Here is a 24178-nt window from a genome sequence, read left to right as displayed (position 1 = left end):
ATAAAACTTTTTTGAAACTTAATACAAAACAGGCAGTGAGACTGTGGACTGTAGTTTGCTGATCTCTGTTCTATGTGAATAGAGATCACACCATATGTACTAATCTGTCATATGGGTTTGTTTTTACTTTGTTTTGGTTTTTGTCCTATGATAAATCTTGGTCATCTTTCCATATCCGTATTCAAAGACTTTTGCAATTCTTTTTAAAGCCTGCTTGTATTTCAGTAGATGGCTGTAATCCAGCCTTTTTAACCAGTTCCTTACTGGTTGGGTGTGCGGATTGCTATTTTCAGTGTCCTGCTATTACCATGTTTAGAAATGTTCCTTATCTATTGGGATAAAAAGAAGCTGTTCTTTTACTGTTCTTGTTTTGGACGGCTCGGTTTTTATTTATTATTATCCCAATGAGGTTTCAGTCATTACAGTGTTATCACTCACAGCTGAGCTCTAGTCTGACTGACCGAAGACCTGACTTTGGTCTTAATTCTACTTCTTACCAGCTGGATGCTTGGGAAACTCATTTAGCCTCCCTGATCACCACATTTCTCATCTGTAACCTGAACAGGAGCACACCTGGCCCTGCCTGCTGCAGAGGCCATTGTGAGGCACAAATGAGACAACAGATTGGAAGGTACTTTGAAAATTATAACGCGATATTCCTCTGTAAGGGGCTATCATCATTATCATTACCCTTGTCATTTTCATTAATGTGATAATGCTTGGAATGATGAGCTCTTCTTGCTCTGACATGTGAGTTACTATAAAATACAGTCTGTAGTTGGAATCGCTGATGTGATTGTGGATTNTGCTGTCATTTGTAAAAAGGACAGATGAAATATAAGATGGTGACTGTTCTCTGTGTCTCTCTGATTCTCAGATGGGTTCCCCAATGGCCAGTTGTATTCTAGCCAGAGCCAGTGGGCTTCGGGAGAAGAGAGGTTTGATGAGGGGGTGAAGGCAACACACCACAGGGTGCACAGGGAAACCACTGAGGGGTCCTCTGCTAGAAGAGGGACCATTTTCTGGGTCCCACCTGAGTTTACATGCAGTAACATATCTGGGACTACTACACCCTTAGCTATAGGTGCAGACAAAGAGCAGGGCCGTCCCCAGGGCTCCAGTACAAGAGCAGCCAGACTTGGCAGGACCGTGGACTCTCAGAGCGCCATCCCATCAGTCACTGGCTAACTGGCAGCTGAGCAACCCCCCCCCCCCCCCCCAANAATGCTTGGAATGATGAGCTCTTCTTGCTCTGACATGTGAGTTACTATAAAATACAGTCTGTAGTTGGAATCGCTGATGTGATTGTGGATTTGCCAAGCCCTGAGATGTTCAGCCAATCAATTCAGCATTCATTTATTAAGCAGCCATTATGTGCCAAACAGAGCCAGCTCTAATACCAGGTTCTTTGCTAATTGCCAGGGTTATGAAGAGAATAGGTGATGGTCCCTGTCCTTGAGGAGTCCAGAATCCACTGGAAAGAAATACACTTATCCAACCTACCAAGATAATATACAACACATGCTATAATTCAGGAAAGAAAAACGGAATTCTGCCAGATAGAAGGCAAAGTTCAGGAAACTCACTCAAGAGAAGGTGGCATTGAAAAGTGTAGGAGTTTTTGCCATGCAGAGAAGGGAAGAAAGGACTTTCTGACAGTGTCAAGTTCTGCGACAGACATGCCCAGCTGTTACCCGAAAGCACAGCTTCTTACATGAGGTAGAAGTTTATCCTCCTTCCTGTACAAGAAACCTAGAGATTTTCATCCAAGGATGACGAGGTCACCCCCACCCCCACCCCTGCTCCTTTTGTCATTCTGCTCTGCCATGTGAAGACATGGCTTCCATCGTCATGGCTATCTCAGGATCCAAGATGACAACTGGAGTTCTAGCCATCATGTCTAAGTTCAGACTGGGGGAAGGGGGAAAGAAGGAATAAAGGGCCAATGAGCATTCTCTCAGCTGAGTCACTTTTTCTTAAGCAGCCTTTCTAGAAGTCCCACATTTATCCAAGTAAGAGGTACTTATTGAATGCCTAACATGTACCAGGCACTGGACTAGAGCAGTAGATAAAACTGGATAACTGTCTCATGGAACCTACATTCTAGTGGCAGGAGATAGAAAAAAACTGGGTAAATAGATAGTACATGAGATAGTATTGATGCCAGTGCAGAGAAACAAAGCAGAGAAAGGTGACTGGGAGTGCTGGGGAGAGGAATATCAAAAATTTGAACAGCTGGTCAAGGAAGTGTCTCTAAGGAGACACTGTGTTAAATCCTGAAAGAGACGAGAGAGTGAGCCATGTGGGTAGAGGAACATTCCATGCACAGAGGCCAATGTGGTTGGAGCAAAGTTAGCAAAGGAATGATAGGAGTTGAGATCAAGAGTGTAGAGGGGTGGGGATTGGGGATAGAAGGTGCAGGGCTTGTAGGCCTCTAAGGCTTTGGGCTTTTACTGTGAATGAGACAGGAGACTCTTGGACTTGACTGCGTTTACATCTCTTTGGCCAGATGTAGCTGCTTGGAGGCTGGAAGTTTGGTGCCTGGGTACTCTGGATAAAATCTGGTTTCTATTATTGAAGGATGAAGAGGGGAAATGAATTTTGGGGGCCACAGCTAGTTCTGCCCCTCATGAGCTGTGTCAACTTAGTTCTAAGTTACCTAATTTCTTGGCATTTCAAATTAGGTTTGACCAGCTGTCATTTGTAAAAAGGACAGATGAAATATAAGATGGTGACTGTTCCCTGTGTCTCTCTGATTCTCAGATGGGTTCCCCAATGGCCAGTTGTATTCTAGCCAGAGCCAGTGGGCTTCGGGAGAAGAGAGGTTTGATGAGGGGGTGAAGGCAACACACCACAGGGTGCACAGGGAAACCACTGAGGGGTCCTCTGCTAGAAGAGGGACCATTTTCTGGGTCCCACCTGAGTTTACATGCAGTAACATATCTGGGACTACTACACCCTTAGCTATAGGTGCAGACAAAGAGCAGGGCCGTCCCCAGGGCTCCAGTACAAGAGCAGCCAGACTTGGCAGGACCGTGGACTCTCAGAGCGCCATCCCATCAGTCACTGGCTAACTGGCAGCTGAGCAACCCCCCCCCCCCCGCCAAGCAGCGGCTGCCTCAGATAGGCAGCCTAAAAGACATCCAGGTGACAAGGACAGCCTCAGCAGAATTCCTCAGCTATTCATCTTTGAACTCTGACCCCTTCTGTTCTGGCTCTTTCTGCCTTAAATGTGCTTTTTGAACTTTTGAGTCCTCCTACACGGGCTGCCGGCCCCTTTTGTGAGCCCTGATCTCCAGACCTCCCTGTAGTATAACCTCCAGGAGTCCAATGGAAGCCTGATACCCGGTGGCATGTCCCTAACATTGCCCAGCCATGACGACACCAGTGGTCTTTGGACAAGGAGGATGAGAGAAAGCGTCAATGGGTGCAAGTGGACATTGGCTTCCAACTCCTCAGGATTTCCAGCTAATGGTGAGGGAGGCTGCAGAGTACCCTTCTCCAGAGATGTGGGGCCCCGACCAGGGCTCTCAATTGCTCAGGCAGCATCAAGTCCACTCTCGTCCAGCATAGAGGGACAGAGTGGGTGCCTGTTAGGTACCTCATGGGATGCCTAATTGGGAAGACATACATGCAATGAAAATCAAGTGGAAAAATACTATTGTTTTAATAAACTAGCAGGCACCCAGTAGCCCAGTGCACAACTCTGGAAAACTGTTTAACCCTAGAAAGTCCAGGGCTTAAAGTGCGGTTTCCTACTTCCTTCCTAAATCTAAGTATTGGTGCCCATGCACTGAGAAGTACCTGCCAGGTGTGGATATGACAGCGGGCAGCCTCTCTTGGAAAGGAATGAGTCCATTCGTGACAAGGGGCCCCAGATGTTTAGCTATGACTCATTCCTTTGTGGGTCAGGGCAAGAGTGTGGGAGAAGGAAAATTTCATTCTCCAAGATGACCTCCAACCCTAGATTTAGAGAAGTTTTCAGACCTGAAGGGAGAAGGACCACCACTCCCAAATCCCCATATGCTCTGGCTAATTCAAGTCAGGGTCTTCTCTTGGGTGCTGCACCATGGACTTGGGCCGCTAATGAGTCCTCTGTATGTGTGGTGTGTGCATGTGTGTGTGTGTCTTTTTTCCAGAAAACCCACGGGAGTCATGTTTTGATCCTGGTTCCATCAAGAACGGCACGCGGGTGGGGTCCGACCTGAAGCTAGGCTCCTCCATCACCTACTACTGCCACGGGGGCTATGAGGTTGAGGGCACCTCTACCCTCAGCTGCGTCCTGGGGCCTGATGGGAAGCCAGCGTGGAACAACCCCCGACCAATGTGCACAGGTGGCCGAGTGGGGATGGGAAGGGGTCGGAGGGAGTGAGGGCATGCCAGCGGCGGAGGGGGCTGTTGGCTGTGGGAAGGGGAGGGGTGGGACATGGCCCTCAGAGCAGGCTGCTTGTGTTCACTGTGAATGAGAGAGGCTGGTAATTCACCAGGTGTACAGTCCCTATCAATGTGTCCTCGCTCTCAGATCACATAGCGTTCCCACCCCTACTCAGATAGAGATCCTCCACAGGGGCCCCCAGACATACCACCAGCTCGTAGGAGGGAGATTGGAGTTTAAAGATGACCTGGGCTTGTTCCTGAGCCTAGGAAGAGTTACTGAGAGGTCAGGTGTGTGAAACTAAGGCCAGCAGGATCTGGTTAGCCATGGGGCCCTGGCAAGAGTGTCAGAATTTCAAGAGCATGGTGGCCATCCAAGTTGGAAAGCAAGGAGGCCCCTTTGCCTAGCGGAGAGGGGCTGGCTTTCAGGGTCACCCCTTGTGGAACTGGGCACCATGGATGGGAACAGAAGGTGGCTGGGTTGCATGAACCAGCCACTCCCAGTGGGGCTACTCTGGGATCTTCAGCTCTCTACTCATGAGACACTAACTGCCTGGGGGAGACTTCAGCCATGGGGCAAAAGAACATTGCTAGGCCCCTGTGCCTCTAGGGACCAATGCTGGTGTTACTAGTTAGAGGGCAAGATCTGACGTGTGGCCGGGAGGGCCTTGGATGGCTTCAGGGTGGGTTTCAGGCCACATGTCAGGCCAGGGACGTCCTCAGAACTCCCTGCCACCACACTAGTGGCTGCAAACCTCAGGGCCACCCCACCAGGGCCAGTGACTCAGGCTGGGGGTGGGCAAAACAAAGGATGACTGTTGGTGAGAGGTCTATAAGGTCACCTGGCCCTCTCTGATTTCTCTTTCAGCCCCCTGTGGGGGACAATATGTGGGTTCAGACGGAGTGGTCTTGTCCCCCAACTACCCCCAGAACTACACCAGTGGACAGATCTGCCTCTATTTTGTCACCGTGCCCAAGGACTATGGTATGGAGGTGTTGCATGTCTGTTTGTATGTTTTCTGACCACTTCCAGGGCCTCCAGCCCTTCTCAGTTGTGTCCCAATCCCACTCTCAATTGTATGCACTCCCATTGTGGGAACGGGCAAACAGTCTCCTGTATAGGACACCTGGTTGCAGATGCCATGAAGTGGAAGTAGGATACACAGTAGGGCACATTCCTGATACATGTGGGAGGAGGGGCCCTGGTGAGGCCAGCAGAACCAGGGGATGCAGCTGGGGAGGAACTAGCCAGGACAGGGGGAAGGCAGGGACACCGGAAGCTAGCCAGCACAGCCTAAGTCTCAGTAGAGGGGCTGCAGTTCCAGGCTGATTGGGAACCCCGGGAGAGGGCAGCCAAAGGGCAGGAAGAAGAAAGGAGTAGGACAGAACTAGGAACCACCATGTGCCAGTATTCCATCTGAGACTGGGAGCCTGGTCCAGCAACTATAGGTAGGGTCAACAAGAAAGTGAGGAGCAGAACAGCGTCCTGAGACAGCAGAAAAACTTCCAGATTCTAAGAGATGCAGGCAAAAAGAAGCCAGGCTTGTCACCTGGTTGGCAGTGGGGACATTGAAGAGTCCTGCCATTCCTGGAGAATTCAGTATGTGCTAAGTGGCAACCAGGCTGGTTGTACCTGGGCAATCAGGTGACCCACCTGGATGATTTCTCCCTGGATCTCCTCTTTGTAGGAGGAGTAACAACTATTTCTAAGCAGGATTGGTGTTGGGTGGGGTAAGGGGCATTGATATGTCCTGACCATCTTGGAGAGGGACAGATGGGGCAGCCTGCAGAGAGCTGGCCGCTGATTCCTGAAATAGGATGGTGTGGATATAGGGTAACACCTGACATCACCAAGCATTCATGAAGCATCTCTCAGGGACCATGCGCCTGCTGCAGATAGGAGCGAGACATGTCCTCGCTAAACTCCCACTCTCATCTTAACCTACAGCTCCAGCCATCACGGACCATTCCCACCCCAGCGCCTGTACACGTAGGTGCATAGGCACATGCTCCCCAACATACTTAAGTGGCAGGAGCTTTTAACCTGCAGGGTCACTGTTAGTGAATCCTACAAGGTTTTCCAGTCCAATCTGCCACACAGAGGAGAACCCTCAATAAGTGGTGTGCTGTTTGTGCTTGGATTCCTCCCATAATAAAAAGCTCAGGCCTTTAAAAGAACCAACCCCAAGTCTGGTCAGTTTCACTGGGCTGAAACCTGCATGCAGAGAGCTGGTTGGAGGAAGTGAGTGATCTGTCCCAAGTATCTTCTCTTGGCCAAGGATGCTGAACCCAGGGATTAGGGGCAGTTGTTTGCCTCCGGGTCTGCAATACTTGTCCTCCAGCTCAGGGTCTCAGCTCTGACATCCTCTTCCAATAGATCTTCCTTTGATCCCCTACCTAAAGTGACCTGCCTCATCCTATCATGTTTTCCCATTACCTCTAGGGCTTAATTTTAACACTATCTGAAATTATCTTGCTTATCTCTTTGCTTAAGTGGGGTTTTTTCCCCTTTATTGACTGACGAATCACAGGGGCTTTCCTCAGCCACTCCCTCTCTGCCAGTCACTGCCAGAGGGGCTGTATCACTGACCCCACAGCGGGCACAGCTCCAGTTCAGCTATCTGCAAGACCTTGGTTCAGTCTGTCTGCACCGGCCTCCTAGCTCACCAGGTGCATCTGAGAGCAAGAACCAGGGGAAGAGGGAAAGAAGCAGGAGTTGGAGGGGTGGGGAAAGGAGCAGGAAGGAGAACACATTTTAAAGCCCTGAAAATGGGTACTGAGTTAGACGGATGGGATAGGAAACATTTCTGCTTGCACAGAGTAAGCATTCTCATGGGTACCTGGCACACAGTAGGTGCTTAATAAATGCCATTTTGCCTCTTCCCTTGGCTTGGCCAGAGGGAAATGAGCTAAAGATGTTTGGCCATTCCTTAGACAGTTGCTCCTTCCCCAAGAGTGGCTGCTCCTCTTAAAACATGGGGCATCTTGTATCAAGGGCTGTCCCAGTCGTTTGGATTTTTAAAGAAAAAATAAAGGAAAATACAGGGTCCTGAGATCACATGGAAAATGGGGGATGTTTCCAAAAGCCCTTCCATGTCCATGAGTAGCTAATGCCACTGTTGTCTGAGAAGGGAATAGGGTTAACTCAGCTCCACTTCCACCAAGCCTGACCGTTGAGTTCAGCCTTCAGTGTTACCTTGACCCGTGAGGGAGAATGCCAGCTGGCCCTCTCGACCTTCTCACAGCCCCATGCCTGGTGTCTGGCCAGTGTTCTGATCAGCCCGCAGAAAGCCTCAGCAAGCAGTTAGCCCCAGGAACCAACAACTTACTCCAGGGCTTCCCTTCTCCTGGCCTGCAGTCCCCACACCTCCAGTCCTTGCCCCCAAGATGGCGGCCAACATTCCATGCTGAGGTCTCCACACCGTGTCTCCTCCACAGTGGTGTTTGGACAATTCGCCTTCTTCCACACGGCCCTCAACGACGTGGTGGAGGTGCATGACGGCCACAGCCAACACTCCCGGCTCCTCAGCTCCCTCTCGGGCTCCCACACAGGTACCCAGGGCTTGGCTGGCATTGGGCATGGGGGCGGGCTGAGGGCATCGTGGGCCAGCTGGAAGGAAAGACGCCCTATAAGACTGGCCGCGGTGGAACCACACAGCTTTGTGTCTATCGTAAGCTGGTACTGTCTCTACGACGCAACAGTCAGCTCCTGGTAGCCCAAACATAGAAGGGGGCTTCAGAAGCTACTCTCACCCCAAGCCGTGTCTACACCTGCGCCCCCAGTGGTGTAGTACTGGTGTAGTATTCCCCTGTTGGTTTATTCTTTTTTTAAAAAATAATTTTTTATATTATGTTAGTCACCATACAGTACAGCCCTAGTTTTTGATGTAAAGTTCCATGATTCATTAGTTACATATAACACCCAGTGCACCATGCAATAGTGCCCTCCTTAATACCCATCACCAGCCTAACCCTTTTGGTTTATTCTTAACCCAACATGTTTTTCTAATTAAAGCATACTGCGTTTTCAATGTAGAAAACTTAGAGGCAAGACAAAATAATTGTACGGAGAATTAAAATAAAAACGACCCAGAAAGAACCATTGAAAGATGGAGTGTATTCCCCCCCCCAGGCTTTATATCTACTTAGACTTAATCTTTTGCATATTTTATTGAATAAAACAATGTACATATTTTTATTGAAATGTTCATTGTGAGCATTTCTGTCATTATTTTCTTCTATAATAGGATTTTTAAATGATGCAAAATAGTCTATCATCTAGTTACTTAAAATTTATGTAAAAAATGTATGTAATGAATTCCCTGTTATTGAACATTGAGATTGTTTCTAATTTTTCATTCTCATGAATAGTAGTAACTCAGTGTATTATGCGTATGTCTTTATATACATTTCTGACTATTACCTTAGATTATCTAGAAGTAAAATTGTTAAGTTAAAGGATATGTGTGATCTTTAAGGCTTTTTATGGGAACATAACTATATTCTTTCAAACTTAGTCAATCAGTTGTTTCAACAGAATTCTCAAAATCCCAGATTTTGAGATATGCCAAAATGCCAAACATCCCTCTACAAAGTTCTTGCCTCTTTGTTCACCACCAGTGAATAAGAGGGCATGTTTTATTCTCACAAAAACTAGCTAATTAAGGGAAAAAAACATCATCAGTTTGAAAAGTGAAAATGGTATCTCATTTCTTAATTTGCCTTTTTTTATTACTAGTTGGGTTAACCTTTTTATAATGTAATTATTGGCCCATGCATTTTTTATCTGTGAATTTAATTGTGAATTGCTGTTGATTTTTCTATTAGCATTTATCTTCTTATCGACTTAGGAGAACTCCATTATTATTACAAGCTATGCATTATCATGAACCATAAAAACTTCATGTCTATATTATATGCTATAAAAAGCCTTCCCCTACAGTTTGTCATTTACTATTTAACTTTCTTCAGGGTGTGTTCTAATGTCAGAAAATTTAAATTTCCCATGATATCAGATCTATCAATGCTTTCTTTTTTAGTTTTCTCCTTTTATGCTGATTAAATATTCTGTGTTTTCTTTTGCTTCTTTTCAGTTTGTTTTGCTTTAATACCTTTGGAATTTATTTTGATTTGTTATTTGTTATAGGGAATCTAACCATATTCTTTCAAATTTAGTTAATCAGTTGTCCTAACAGAATTTTCAAAATGCCAGATTTACATCCATTAAATTTTTATGAAGTTAAGGATATGTTTCTAGAGTTTTTATCCATGTCTCTAAGTGTCTGTTTATTTTTGTATCAGTGTCAAAAAGTTTAGTGTAAGATTATGAAAATGTTTAATATTATAATTTTAAACATATGGTACTATAAGTCCCCAAACTCATTCTTTCTTTTGAATTTTTTATTGGCTGTTCTTGTTGATTTTTGCCTCCAAATAACTTCTAGAAATATCTTGCCAAGTTAAAAAAAATTGCATCAGAATTTTCATTGAACTTCCATTAAACTTATTGATTAATTGAGGGAGAATTCACATCTTTATGATAGTCAACTTCTTCCCTTCCAGGAACATGGTTTGTCTCTCCATCAATATATCTTTTGTAACCTTGGGGACAGGGCTCTAATTTTCACTTCAGCTGTATTCATTTTTTGTTAACTTCCCTCCTAGATATTTCATGGCAATTTTTGTTGTTGTTTCTGTTGCTGCTGTGAAAGGGTCTCCCCTTCCCTCTGTTATATTTTCTAGCTGGTCTCTGCTACTATATTATAAGACTGATATTTTTGGTATAGTCATTTTGTAAAGTCAATGAACCCTCTGTAATAATGCTAACACTGCCGACTGAGTTCTCCTGGGCCCTTTAGGCAAGAAGCAATATCTTCTGCAAATAAATTTGTCTCGTTATTTTATCTCTTCCTTTTCGGTGTTTTTCTTTTATTTTCTTCCATTGTTATTGGTCCATTCAAGGATATTACCTCAATATCAATGTGGATATTCTGTATTTTAGTAAAAAGCCCATTTTGTAATTATTTTAAATTCAGCAGCATAGGTTATAGCCTAGACTCTGATGCTGTTGCATCTCCTTTGTGTTAGCAGTTATAGCCCGTCGCTTTAGGTGCCATAAGGCCCTAGTGCCTAGTGCCCCTCTTTTCCCATCGGGACCAGGGGTCTTGTGTTGTTTTGTTGCGATTCTTATTGCTTCTACTTCTCAATTCTTCTATGCCGTTCTTCTTGTGCTAACTCCTTGAGTTAAGAGCTTTTTCGTTATCTTCCCAGTGTAACGAAGAGCATGTGGATAGCGGTATACTCCTCTCTAAGATAGTCTGGGCTTCGTGATATGAGTATTGATGTGTGCTATTGTCCTCCTCGCTACTTTCTAGATAATCTGTCATCCTGTTTTCCTCGTTTTGCCTGAGTCCTTTAAGGCTGCCTTTTCTTTTCCTCCAGGAACTTGGATTTTGTTCTTGTTCCATTTAAATGTTTGTGTTAATTTCTCATTTTATTGCCACATGATGAGAGAATATAGCCTGAACCATTTCTGCTCTGGGGATGAAATGAGGCCCACTCAGTAGCCAAAGACATTTTTTTAATTCCTTAAGTATCTCAGAAGAGAGTGCCTTCTCTGCAGAATTGAGAGGCCACAGAGGACAGGGAGCTCAGGCCCAGTGCTCACTGCCTGGCCCCTAATTTCAGCACTTGCCCTGGCCAGCTAGGTGTCTGTGGGGCCTGGCACTTGACCCCTCTGAGCTGCAGTTCCCTCAGCATAAAATGCAGAGAGGAAAACCTCTGCCTCCTGGAGCTATTGTGAGGATTAAATTAGCTTTGTAATAGCCATTAGGCCAATCTTACTCAATTTTATTATTCAGTTCCATTCTATCAGTGATTCTCAATGAAATGAGGTTTTGATATCAACACCCCACATACGCACACCCAGCCGGGAGCATAAGTCAAGATCTCTTGGGGTAGGATGCTTTTTCAAAATCTCTTGATTTTCAAGATAGATAGAGGTATAAGTTTAGCTGTAGATACAGAAGTATAGACATAGGCAGAGAAAGAGAGAGAGAGAGAGACATTTAAGACCTGTATATGGAAATGTGGATATAGATACAGGTATAGATATAAATGTAAAGGACCAATGGAGAGAAAGAAATAAGTATAGATGGATGGATGGATGGGTGGATGGATAGACAGGTAGATAGATAGATAGGACCTATTGGTATAAATATCAGTATTCTCAGATCATCTCTTATTCCTCATTTGGAGAAACACTGATGAGGAGACACTGACGCTGATGAGAGTGGTGTGCTCCTGTCCCTAAGGGGTGTCGGGACGGGGGGAGAAGCTTGAGGACCACTGCTCAACAGTCTTCATTTTGTTTTTCTATTTGATATATCAGTGACTGAGAATGTTGAGGATTTAAAGATTCCATTTCAACTGTGATATCTTGTTGTCTTCTCATGTTTCCAACCATTTTTGTGTCTGTGTTCACCTGATAGATCTTTCCTCATTTTCTCTGAGAGTCTTTTTCTTTTAAGAGGATGTTTACTTACTTATTTTACATTTGGTCTGATAGCTGTCATCTGGTTTTGTTCTTTGTGGGGTTTTGTTTCTTTTGTTTTGCTTTTGCTTTCTTGTTTTTCCATTCATATCTGACCCATCTCTAACTTACAGGGTTTTTCTTATGTATATATTTAGACTTTCATATTAACGTTATTAGTAATTATTTGTAAATTATGGACTTCTTCCCCAAGAATAAGTGTTTACATTTGCATTTAGTTTTGCTATCTCATTGACAATAAATATTTAGGTTTAACTGTATTTTCCTGGTTGTCTTTATCCCTGAGAGTTTCTGATTTCCCTACTTCCATTCATTTTTTTTAAGCAGGCTCATCACTGCAGTACTTTCTGTCACCTTGTGTATATGAGTACATCTTTCCTTTGACGTATCATATAAATGACAACTTGATTGTAAATCAAATTATGGGTCATAAACTTCTTTCAGAACTGCAGCTGCTGTTTTCTTCTTTCCAGCAGTTAATATCACAGACAATTGGATTCCAACCTGATTCTTTATCCTTGTACCTAACCCATTCTTTTCTCTCTGGATGCCTTTCATATTTTTGTGTTTTATATTTAAAATTTAAAAGCCCACTAGGATATGTTACAGTGGAAATCTCTTTTCATTAATTATATCTGGTACTTTGAGAACAATTTTGGTCTGAGGCTCAAGTCTTTCTTAAGCTTAGGAAAGTTACCTTCTTTTGTAAACTATTTCTTCTCCTTCAGTTTCTCCTGTCTTCTCTCTCTCTAGAATTCTTGATGTATGCATATTAGAGTTCCTTTGATATATCTTCCATGTCGCTTATGGTTCTCTCATTATTTTCATCTCTTTATCCTTTTCCTGTGGATTCTGGAAGAACTTCTGAAATTTAATCTCCACTTCTCTGTTCAATTTCTATAGAACATAGCTGCCACGTACTAGTGTTTCTCAGTTCTGAAGGCTTTATTGATGTCAGAACTTTCTTTGGCACACCTGCCCTCTCTTACTTCATAGATGCAATTCTAGATCTAATCTTGTGACAACCACAATTGAAAATCTTCTGAGATTTTTGCCTGTTCTTTTTGTAGTTCACATAAAAATGTTTGCTTTGATTTCCGGGTGGTCTTCACCCTTAAAATTTTGGGAGCTTGTCTTGCATCCAGGGATTTTACTGTGTGCTTATCCATGGAGAGGGAGGTCTGTGTACATCCAGGGTTGGAAGTTGAAGTGGGTTTGTGAGAGATCACAGGGGCCCTAATCCACATATCAGGCCAGAGGATGGGAGGATGGAAAAGTAGAGCTTTGTTCTGCTCACATCTGTTAAAGAGCCAGAGACAGTGGTGATAATAAAGAGGGGCTTTTGCTTCATGAGTTTTCTTTTTGCTTTGGCAGCCAGAAATTATCTGGGACAATGACTCCTAGCCAGGCTCAGCCATCTGGGTCACATGTAAATAGTGCGCTATATAAAACTCTCTACTCCCTGTGGCCAGTAGCATCACATGGGCTTTCTGGAAGCACTGGTGGACCCCACATGTGCTTCCCAGTGGCTCCTTGGCTGGTCCCAACTTCAGCCTTCACTGCAGTGGAGACTTAGCCTGGCTGTCTGCAACCTCAGCTTCCCTTCTGGTGGTGGGGGCAGTGGCCATCTCAGGGATCCCTAAGGCTGTGGAGGGGCAGCATGCAGAGTGGCTATGCCACTGTCTGCCAAGCCATATTCCCTCAACTGTCTCAAGAGAGTGATGATAAGCAGGACTGCACTTCACAGCTGTTGGTCCAGTTGGTGTTGTCTTTACTCTTGTCTATCTGTACCACATTAAAGAGAAGATAGAACTTTATCTCCTGATATAAAGGCATCCTGTGCCCATGCAGGTTTTCCCCAATTTGTTTGTTATCAGTTGGGTGGCAATACATCTTGCTTTGCTTGTGACAGTCCCAGCTTTCACTTGGTTGTCCCAACATAATTATTAATAACTTGCCCTTTGGATCTCACAAGTGTCCTAGTGTAAGCAATAAATTATACAATTGCTGTGGTTATCCATCATTTTACAGCATCTGGGAAGGGCCAGTTACTCTCAGATATTCACATCACCTTCCTTCCCAGAAGCTGGTACCATTTTTTTTTTTAACGTCCATTTTCCAAGTAAACCACCAGTCAGTTTGGTAATGGCCATTCTCCCCATCCTTGTAAATCAACATACATCTAGAAGCTTTCTCCTTTCTGGGAAGGTCATTTAATCTTTCTGATCCTCTCTTTCTTGGCCTGTTAAATGGGGCACTGAACTCTTGTCATGCCAACCTTGCAGTGGGGGTGAAGGTAAGACCACGGATGCTAAAGACTTCTATAGTTAGCCTTAAACTATAAAGTGCAGCAAAAATGAAAGGTTTTATTTCAGGAAGACCTGGGATATGGAAGGAATTGCTGTGGGGGGGTATGGGAAGCCCCTTCTTCCTGGCCAGGATCTTCTCTGCTGGGCTGACTGCTGGACTCACTGTCTTTCTCTCCTCGTCACCCCTTATCTCGGCAGGAGAATCGCTGCCCCTGGCCACCTCCAATCAAGTTCTCATCAAGTTCAGTGCCAAAGGCCAAGCACCAGCCAGAGGTTTCCACTTTGTCTACCAAGGTATGTAGGAAGTGGATGTAAGAGGTGTGGAAGCAATCTCAGTTCTTTAGTGACTCCCTGACCAAAGGAACAGGGACTTTTGAACCCTAGTCTGGGCCTCAGTCTTAGAGTCCTGGAGGGCAGTTACTGATTTGTAGGGCAGTTCCTTGAAATTCAGTTGGATTTAGATATCCATTTGCCCAACAGACAATTCTTGGACCAAACTCTATGTCAAATGAAGGAAGAAATCAGACACGGGAGGCTGACTCCTGCCCTCCCCCTCCCCCATTGCCTGGCACAGACCCAGTGGCATTGGGACGACCAGCCCAGGCATCATACCTAGGCTCTCTCCCATGGAGTTTGGTTTTCTGTGCTAAGCACAATAAAGGTGTGGGGAAAACACAAACTTGGAATTAAGGTGGACATGGCTTTGAATCCCAGCTCTGCCACTTTCTAACTGGGCACCAGCTACTCCACCCCTCAGAGCCCTAGTTTGTTCACCTGTGAGATGAGGGCACAAATATTACCTCACTGATGGAGCTAAGAGAGTTCACAGAATAGTTGGCACCAAGCAGGTGATCAATGTCTGTGCCCTTCCTCACTGGCCTTGAAAGGCGATGTCTTGGAGTGCCCTGGCTTTCACCTGCAGGCGCCAACCTCTCCTTGTCCAGAAGGATGCCCACATTTTTAGGGCCCGTTCTAGGCATGTCACATGCATCCCAGTGCCCAGGAGGAGCTTGCAGTCCCCTGCCACAGGGGCATGTCAAATCTGCGACCTGGCCTAAATCATACTATGTGCCATGTGGGTCGGGGGGGTTCAGCTTCAGGCCATGAGAGTAGAGCCCTGGGCAGAGTCTTAAGGCACGTGGGGAAAGAGGCCAAAGGCAGGGTGAAGGGAGGAGGAAGGGCCATTCTCCCTGTAAGGCAACGTGGGACACGGATAGTTGAGGGGCATCATGGAGAAGCCACCAAACCCAACAGGGCCTAAAGTCTGCCTCCCATGGTTTCCAGAAGCTGTGTTACAACTATATTTCAGTAAAATGGCCCTTGTCCTGGAAAACCCGTACCACTGCCCTGAGAGAAAGTGCCCAGAGCTTCTCAGGGTCCCATCCAGATGGTCTCAGCTCTATTACCATTGCGTGTCCATCCCTGGGCCAGTTTCCAGAGGGGTGAGGCCTGCCCCTCAGTGCCCTTGTCCCCTGCAGCGGTACCCCGAACCAGTGCCACTCAGTGCAGCTCTGTGCCGGAACCCCGCTATGGCAAGAGGCTGGGCAGTGACTTCTCCGTGGGAGCCATCGTCCGCTTCGATTGCAACTCCGGCTATGCCCTGCAGGGGTCCCCAGAAATCGAGTGCCTCCCTGTTCCTGGGGCCTTGGCCCAGTGGAATGTATCCGCACCCACCTGCGTGGGTGAGTACCTGGACAGCCAGGACTCCGGGGAGTGGGTGGCCAGCGAGACCCAACAGCAGCCTCTGTTCACCAGCATAACTTACTTAAAGTAGAGTGTCCCATTCAGGCCAAATCACTAGTCCTGTGGGTTGGGTGTGAAGACAGCAAGGAGACGGAGCTGGAGTTCCTGGAGGAAGGATGCCTGGGAAGGAGGGTTGTAGGGACAGGAGCCATAGAAGGAGCAGGGATGGGGGCCTACGGGAGAAGCCAACAGCCAGCAAGGGAGGCTGGGGGGCCTGGGAAGAATGTTTGGGGAGGCTCCCATGGGGGACTCAAAGACAAGCAGGAGAAACCTCTGACCAGAACTGCCTCCTTCCCAGTGCCATGTGGAGGCAACCTCACGGAGCGCAGGGGCACCATCCTGTCCCCCGGCTTCCCAGAGCCCTACCTCAACAGCCTCAACTGTGTGTGGAAGATCATGGTCCCCGAAGGCGCTGGTATCCAGGTAGGGGCTAGGGGACGCCTCAGTCCGGCAGGTGGCCTGGAGGAGACATTTTAGCCCTGTCCCTGCCCCTCGGGCTAGATGTGCCGGTGAGGTCCACAAGCAGAAAAACACACCAGCTCGAGGCCCAGAAGCTTCTGGGGGTGTGGAGAGAGAGAGAGACGGGTACCTCAGGAAAGAGAAGGGGTGGCACCAGCTCAGGCCATTGGGGAAGGCCAGAAGAGGAAATGGGCCTGGACTGAAAGAAATACAGAGATTGAGGAAGACTCATAGAAAATGTTTTTCTGATGGCTTGAAGGGTTCTTTTCTCAAGATGATGGGGAATGGAAGAGGGGACATTGCAGGAGAGGGCAAGGAGCAAAAGATGAGGCATAGTGAAGCCCCAGGCACACACCTCGGTGTCACACCTGAGCCCAAGCTGTTGGAGCAGAAGGGGGACCAAACTGGTCCCCGGCGGTGAGAGCCAAGTGGAGAAGGCCTCGGAACTGGTTATGGCAGCAAGGCCACTAGAGAGGCAGCCAGCAGGGACTTGAGATGGGTAGGTCTGGCCAGGAGTGGGTTCCTGGACCCTGCAGGATGTCTCATGTCATCCAGACAGGAAAGTGGGCAACCCAAGGAACATGTGAGAGATGAGGAGGGGGCTCTTCAGACTGAAGTAGTCTCACTTCCTGAAATTCCCTCTCCCCATTCTCTGTCTGACACAGTACCCCACTGTCTTACGACCCTTCGTTTTACATCTGTGTCCCCCACTGAACAAATGCGGTCCTCAGGGGGTAGGTACAGCACTTTTAGGAGACGGACATAGCACAAGGTCAGCCCCAGACTGGGTGCTCAGGCCTGGCATTAACTATGTGAATGGAGAAGAAGGGAGGGAGGGACAGACAGACAGATGGACACAGGCTGCCTAACCAGCAGTTCGATCCCTCTGCCTTCCCAGATTCAAGTCATCAGTTTTGTCACAGAGCAGAACTGGGACTCTCTGGAGGTGTTCGATGGTGCAGACAACACCGTAACCATGCTGGGGAGCTTCTCAGGTGAGTGGGGCTTCCAGGGACCTCAATTGAGAGTGCAGTGGTGGGCTTCACCACCACCACCACCACCGTCATTACTATGACTGACATGTAGTTCATGTGCCATAAAGCTCACCATTTTAAAGTGTACAAGTCACAGATGTTAACTAGACTCATTTTGGTGATCGTGTTGCAATATATACAAATATTAAATCAATATGTCGCACACCTGGAACTAATATAATGTTAAATGTCAATTATAGCTCAATAATAAAACAATGATAATAATGCTACAGTGAAAAGAGAGTGTGCAATTCAGTGGCTTTTAGTATATTCGCAAGATTCTAAAACTATCACTGCTATCTAATCCCAGAACATTTTCATTACCCCCCCCAAAAAAAACCAGGTACTCATTTGCATGCACTCCCCATCACTCCCCCTCCCCCATCCCTTGGCAACCACAGCTTGGCAACCTACTTGCCATCTTTATAGATTCTCTTGTTCTGGAAATTTCATATAAATGGTATTCTACAATATGTGGCCTTCTGGGTCTGGCTTCTTTCGCTCAGCAGCATTTTTCAAGGCTCACCATTTGTAACATGCGCCAACACTTCACCATGTGGACAGACCAGATTTCACTTATCCATCCATCAGCTGATGGACATTTGGTTGTTTCCACTTGTTGGCTCATTATGAATAATGCTACTATAAACATTCATGGAGAGGTTTCTGTGGGATGTGATTTCAGTTCTCTTGGGTATATACCTAGCAGTGGAATTTCTGGGTCATATGATAACTCTATATTTAAATTTTTTGAGGAATTGACAAACTGTTTTCGAAAGTGGCTACACCATCTCCCACTCCAGTGGCAGACTTCTCACTGAGTATAGTGTGTGCTTTTGCCCGATGACCAGAGCAATCATTTGGGTCCTTTGGGCTTCAGAATACCATGTTGCAAGATATAAAAAGGATTCATGTGCACTGTATAAGCAGTCCACACTGCCCGGATTGCCCAGGGAATTATACCTGTCAGAGTTATTTGAAGATGGCTGGGAAGGGGACCAAACTCTTAGGCTGCCTGTGGAACTCCCCCTCCTGCTGGCATAGGGCTCTGCCACTGCTCATTTTCTAGGAAGTTTGAGGTCTCCTCTCCCTCGGCCACAGAAGAAGGTCCAGCAATCTGGGGGGAGGGAGGGTGCTAATTTGTCATGTAGCAAATATGATAATTGGGGACATCTGAGGGTCTTGGGAGCAGAGTGTCAGCAGGTAGCAAAAGCAAGAGAAATGGGAAGGAGCTCGGGGGGCGGGGGCGGCTAAGCGTGACTGGTCCCTGTCTCCTTGCCCTAGGAACAACCGTGCCTGCCCTCCTGAACAGCACCTCCAACCAGCTGTACCTTCATTTCTACTCAGATATCAGCGTGTCAGCAGCCGGCTTCCACTTGGAGTACAAAAGTGAGGATCCAGAGTCTCAGCTGTGTACGGGGCTCAGGGTGGGAACCCACAGGTACCGAGGACCCACAATGAGCAGGGGGCACACTGGGGCTGTATGTTCTCCATCCCACATGACCCTTACCACAGACCTAAATGAGGAGGCTAAAGCTCAGAGAAGGGCTGAAACTCCTCAAGACTGCCAGCCAGTAAGTGGCAGAGCCAGGATTCTCACCCCAGTGTCTTTTACTCAGACACTTGTGCACGTCCCCTGTGTCTGCACCAGGAGTGGGAAGGGAGGCCCGCCGTTGACTTAGGTCCAGTATAGAATCTGGGATGTACGAAAATGCAGGTGCTCTCCTCCACGCCTGAAACTTGTCCTCTCCAAGCCCCCATTCTGTGATGCAACCGTCTTCGAAGTTCTTGTCCTCATGAGACCCTTCACTCCTCTTGCACCAGATTTCTCCCTCCACTCTCGGAGCCTTCCATCTTGGCTTCCAGTGTCGCAAAGTGGTCACAATGAAAAACTTTTAGAAGAAAAAGGCTTGTGGATGTGCCTTGTGGGGCAACAAAGACAGAGGTTGCTGGGGAGACTGTTTTCATCCTGGGACAGCTTGCCATTCCCCTTCCCCTCTGGGTAGAGGAAAGAATAGGTAGACAGAGGCATTTGTTAAACATTCATCCAGCAAATAGTTACTGAGTGTGTACCATGTGCCAGGTGCTATGCTGGGTTTTGCGAGGACTGGGTAAGATCGAGATGAGTAAGCCCCTCAGAGTCCATCAAAGAGAGGCAGACACCTGGACAGAGAAGCACGTTACTGGATTCCAGGTGCTCTCATGGAGGTCCCCAGATGGTGGAGCAGTAGTTCAAAGGAGAGCATGGTCACTTCTCCCTGGGGCAGGTGGAGAGGTCGATGTCATGAAAAAACACTGAGTGTCCACAATGTGGCAAGCCCTGTGCTAGATGCCCACAGAACAAAGATGAATAAGACATGGTTCCTGCCCTCACACACAAAGTCCAGAGAGATAGAGGGACAAGGGAGCAATAATTTTAGTGCAGCCTAGCAGGCTAAGGAAGTACGGAAAAGGGGAGCTGAACCTGGCCAGGTGAGACCTTACAGAAGGGAATGCCTGAACTAGGTTTGGAATGAGAAGTAAGAAATGTGGGAAGGTAGAGTTGGCTTGACCATCTTGGACAGCGTGGGCCCTTACAGATGGGAGCCCCAGTTGGTGCCAGAGGCCTGATAGGGTCAGCATTGGATGTTAGGCAGATGCTCAGCTAGTCTCCAAACAGATGAGCTTTATCCAGATGGTTGGGAGAGGATTGGTTGGATCCTGGGATGCTCATGGCCTGAAAGAACTGAAGTGTGCACCTGGCAGGAAAGACCTGGGACAGCTTGAAGCAAAGACCCTGAGGGGCAGAGGACAGGACAGGGACCTCTGACACCTCCCCCCCCCCCCACAGACCTCAAAGCCTTCACTCTCCTGCTGGAGTCAAGTATGCTGGGTTTCTTGAATAGTTCACATTTTTCCTTTTACCTTTTACTCTGCTCTATCCAATTTTGTTTTCTTATCCAGTATTTTCCTTGGAGTCCTTAAATGTTCCCTCAAAACTTTTCTTTTCTCTCCTCTTCCAAAGTTATACTTCCTTCCTAAATCTCTTTTCATTCTGCTGCCTCATTCCCAGAAAAAATTCATCTCTCCTCAATTTATTGTTGTTGTTGTTCAAGGGAACTGGTGGTTTTCTTTGTAGCTGATGTTTGTCAAGCCCTGTCCTCTCATGGTGGGAAGGGCTGGGGGAAAACCGAAGTGACTGAAACTCCCAGGAGCTGAAACCATTTTTGTTTTGTTAACCTACTGTTCTCTTAATATTTGATAATCTACAAAGAGGGTGCAGAGGGGAAGAATTAACTGTAGAGGCAAATGGTTTGGAAGAGTACTGAAAAGTCATAGCTACTGCTATGACTCATTTAATGTAGATTTAATTGAAACAGAAATGTAACTATATGCTTTTGAAAGCAATAGATTGCATAGGATAAAAAACAATAATTCTCCCATTGTTGTAAGCATGGCTTAAATAAAGCCAAGCTGTGCACTATGAGAGAAATTAGAATGGACTTTTCTCTGTCTCTTTCTTTCTCTCTTGTATTTCACTTTTCTCCCCATTCCATTTTTTTCTCCTTCCACATTCCTTTGCTCTTGCTTTCCCTTTTTTCCTCTCTGCCCTCCTTATTCTATCACTGCCAAGTGGTTAAGAAGGTTTCAGGTTACTAAGCTGTGGTCACCCCCACTAAATAAAGTTGAGTTGCATTGCGTTTTACGTTTTACGTAGAGGAGGACTGGGGAGAAAGAGACAAGATGACAGCCAGGATGTGGTACTTAAGATTCAGCGTGGTGCTGGTTTTAATCCTGTCCTTGGGGTCTCTTGCCCAGCTTCTGAGATTTGTGGACATAGGCCCAAACAGCCTTCATTTCCAAGAATCACATTCACTTCTTTAAAGCACATGCCGGAGGCCCTTGGGTGGTTCAATCGGTTAAGCATCTGACTGTTGATTTCGGCTCAGGTCAGAATCTCAGGGTATTGAGATTGAACCTCCCTCGGGCTCCACACTGTGGAGCCTGCTTAAGATTCTCTCTCTCCCTCTGCCCCTCCCTGCCCGCCATTTGCACGTGAGCTCTCTCTCTCTCTTAAAAAAAAAAAAAAAAGGCACCTGTAGGACAGGAATTGCCTGGCAAGGGCACAAAGAACTTTCTAGAGTTAGCAATGTCTGTAGTTTTGATAGGGGTTTGAGCTCTACAGGTGCAGGCATTTGTTAAAACTCAGCAAATGGACACATAAGATATATGCATTTTGTTATAATTTTGTTCTATTTGAACTTTCCTCCGAAGGAAAAAAGCACATGTAGTTATCAGATGCACATGTTGACTGTCAGCTCTGAATGTGGAATGAGGACCCGTCAGCTGCTACATAGGAGATGGGGCTGGTGGTTGGTGGCCTCGGCTTGCCACCCCTGCCCGTTCCTTTTCCACAAGTGCCTGGCTCCATGCAGGCACTGCATGCATGTGGCTTCCCCAGGGAGCCCGTATCTCACAAGGGATCTGGGATCTACTAGGAGGGCTATCAGAAGGTATCCACCGGGAATGGACCAGGAGGGCTGAGTCTGCCCCTTCCAAACTCTCTGAGCTGTGCAGGTGCCTAGGATCAGACCCAGCCATAAAGTCTGTTCGCCCTCATCCCTGGAAAACTGCACTGCGGGTCCCATGCATCAATACACAGGGATTTCTTTAGTACATCTTATTTCATCTTAGTTAGTTAGTACATCTTAAGTGTCTGCACCTGCAGAGGGGCCCCTGCAGGGCACATCCCACCAGTCAGGAGATGCTCCACTCCCACTTGCGAGTTTCCACCAAGAGGGAATTCAAAGCTGGATGAGGATGACTTCAGGAGGGGAGGTGGGGAGAGCAGGGCTGGGTCGCCTGTGAACTCATGTGGCCTGTGAGTTTGGCCTCCAGAATTAGACTGGGCTTGGTCTGAATCCCAGTTCTGTGGCTTGCTAAGGGGGCCTGTCTCTGGGCCTCTTGGCCTGCATCCTCACCTGTGTAACAGGATGATGCAGAGACCTCCTTCAGGGGGCTGAGATGATGCGGGGATACATATGCCCCAGCCCTGCTCGTGGGAAGTCTCCGTAAGTGCTCCTGCAGTGATGATGGTGGGCGGGCAGGGAGGAGGAAGATTCGGATGATGTCCTAGCAAAGACCATGTACAATGCTGGGTATAGAATAAGGATCGAATAAATGCAGATGAACTTGGAAACTCAAGAAAGGAGAATGGAGTGTTTGAGAGCTCTTGGAGGTGATCTTGGAAAGGGATCAGGCCAAGTCCAAGAATGTCCAGTGAAAGGGTGAGAATCTGAGTAACACTCAACAGGGACCCACTTTGAATTGCTGAGCAAGGCTGTCCATGATTCAAGGAGAGATATTCAGAAATGTTAGCTGCCTCTGAGTGCAGGATGGCCCTAGGGCAGGCAAGGAGAGGGAGGCTGTGAGGGGTCCGGCAATAGCAAGGACCAGGGTTGACCATGGGGGATTAAGCATGAGGAGCCCCCAGTATTACTCCTAGAAAGGCACTGACCTCATCTTAAAAACATAACAGAAGAAATAAGGCAGCAGAGAGTCTCATCCACTGGCAAACTTGTTTTTGGACGGTGTCCCAGAGAGTGAGACTTTCTGAACCTCCTGAGCACTAGAGACTGAGTGACACTGAGAGGCCTGAGTGACACTGAGAGGCCTTTTCTGGTAACTGCTCTCCTTCCTCTTTGCCTTTCTTTCCCCTCTCCCAGCTTCGTTGCCCCCCAGGAATTGTCTTCTTAGAGCAAGGAAAACGGAGGGAAGTTGGGGGTCTGGGAGTGCAGGAGAAGCTGGGTGGAGAGGTCTGGGAGCTTGGAGCCAGGGCTAGGCATCTCCCTAGCTCCACAGTCATCCTACTGAGCCCAGGGGGCAGCCACAAGGCCCGCGTGATGCCCACCCCCCACCAGGGAGCATCGGTCTATTGAGCCTCTGTGTCGTATAGATATTCTGACTTTGTGCGCTCAGGGGCAAGAGGGTTAGGAAGCCCTGGCCTTGAGGCGGAGGGCAGAGAAAGCGCAAATTGGAGCCCCTTCTCCTCCCTGCTGCCAGCATCACCCTCTGTATACCGGTGCACTGACCTGCCGGGCTTGTCCCTCCTCCTTTCTCTTTGCCCCTGTCTCGTCTAGCGGTGGGCCTGAGCAGCTGTCCAGAACCAGCCGTGCCCAGTAACGGGGTGAAGACTGGAGAGCGCTACCTGGTGAATGACGTGGTCTCTTTCCAGTGTGAGCCAGGATACGCCCTCCAGGTACCTCCCCTCGACACCCCGGGCAGGAAACAGGTGTCCCCGAGATGTGCTTGGCCAGCCAAGCTACAGTCACTAAAGAACAGGGAGAAGGCCCTCGGGTCCCCCAGGAACCACTGTCCTTTCCCCGAGCTGTTCATGCAAAAAACGAGCTTTGCTGACTTTGGCGATTTAGCACCAGCCAGCCTCAGAATGTGTTCCTGCAAATTTTCGGTTTGATTAGACTTCAGGAAAATTTAATCTTCCTTTGAAGGCTATGAGGGAGTCTAGTAATTAGAGTCTCACAAGGAACCTTTAGTAATGAGAATTCCTTAGTAATGGCTGTTAATAAGCATCCTTCCCCAAAGTCTCTCTCCCTCTGCCTCATCCCACCCCACAGAGGGTTCGTGTATCTTTGTGTACCCTGTTGCTCAGCACAAGGCCCCTAAACAAGCCCCCTGCTCTGGGTTGTACATACAATTGCTCCCACGGG

General features: G+C 47.3%; 1 protein-coding gene across 1 annotated transcript in view; it reads left to right on the top strand.

The window, feature by feature from the left end:
- Positions 1–24178, top strand: part of CSMD2 (CUB and Sushi multiple domains 2) — a 590718-nt gene that overhangs the window by 461151 nt on the left and 105389 nt on the right. The window contains exons 30-38 of the mRNA XM_034645185.1: positions 4140–4334; positions 5243–5359; positions 7813–7926; positions 14434–14529; positions 15714–15917; positions 16277–16401; positions 17336–17432; positions 18756–18860; positions 23591–23709. Of these exons, the coding sequence (XP_034501076.1) occupies positions 4140–4334; positions 5243–5359; positions 7813–7926; positions 14434–14529; positions 15714–15917; positions 16277–16401; positions 17336–17432; positions 18756–18860; positions 23591–23709 (1172 nt within the window). The remainder of the gene's footprint in view (positions 1–4139; positions 4335–5242; positions 5360–7812; positions 7927–14433; positions 14530–15713; positions 15918–16276; positions 16402–17335; positions 17433–18755; positions 18861–23590; positions 23710–24178) is intronic.

The sequence above is a fragment of the Ailuropoda melanoleuca genome, chromosome 2, assembly GCF_002007445.2.
Source record: "Ailuropoda melanoleuca isolate Jingjing chromosome 2, ASM200744v2, whole genome shotgun sequence".
In the NCBI taxonomy this organism is placed as follows: Eukaryota; Metazoa; Chordata; class Mammalia; order Carnivora; family Ursidae; genus Ailuropoda; species Ailuropoda melanoleuca.
Note: the sequence above shows the minus strand (reverse complement) of the source record. Positions and strands in the feature narration are given on the sequence as shown.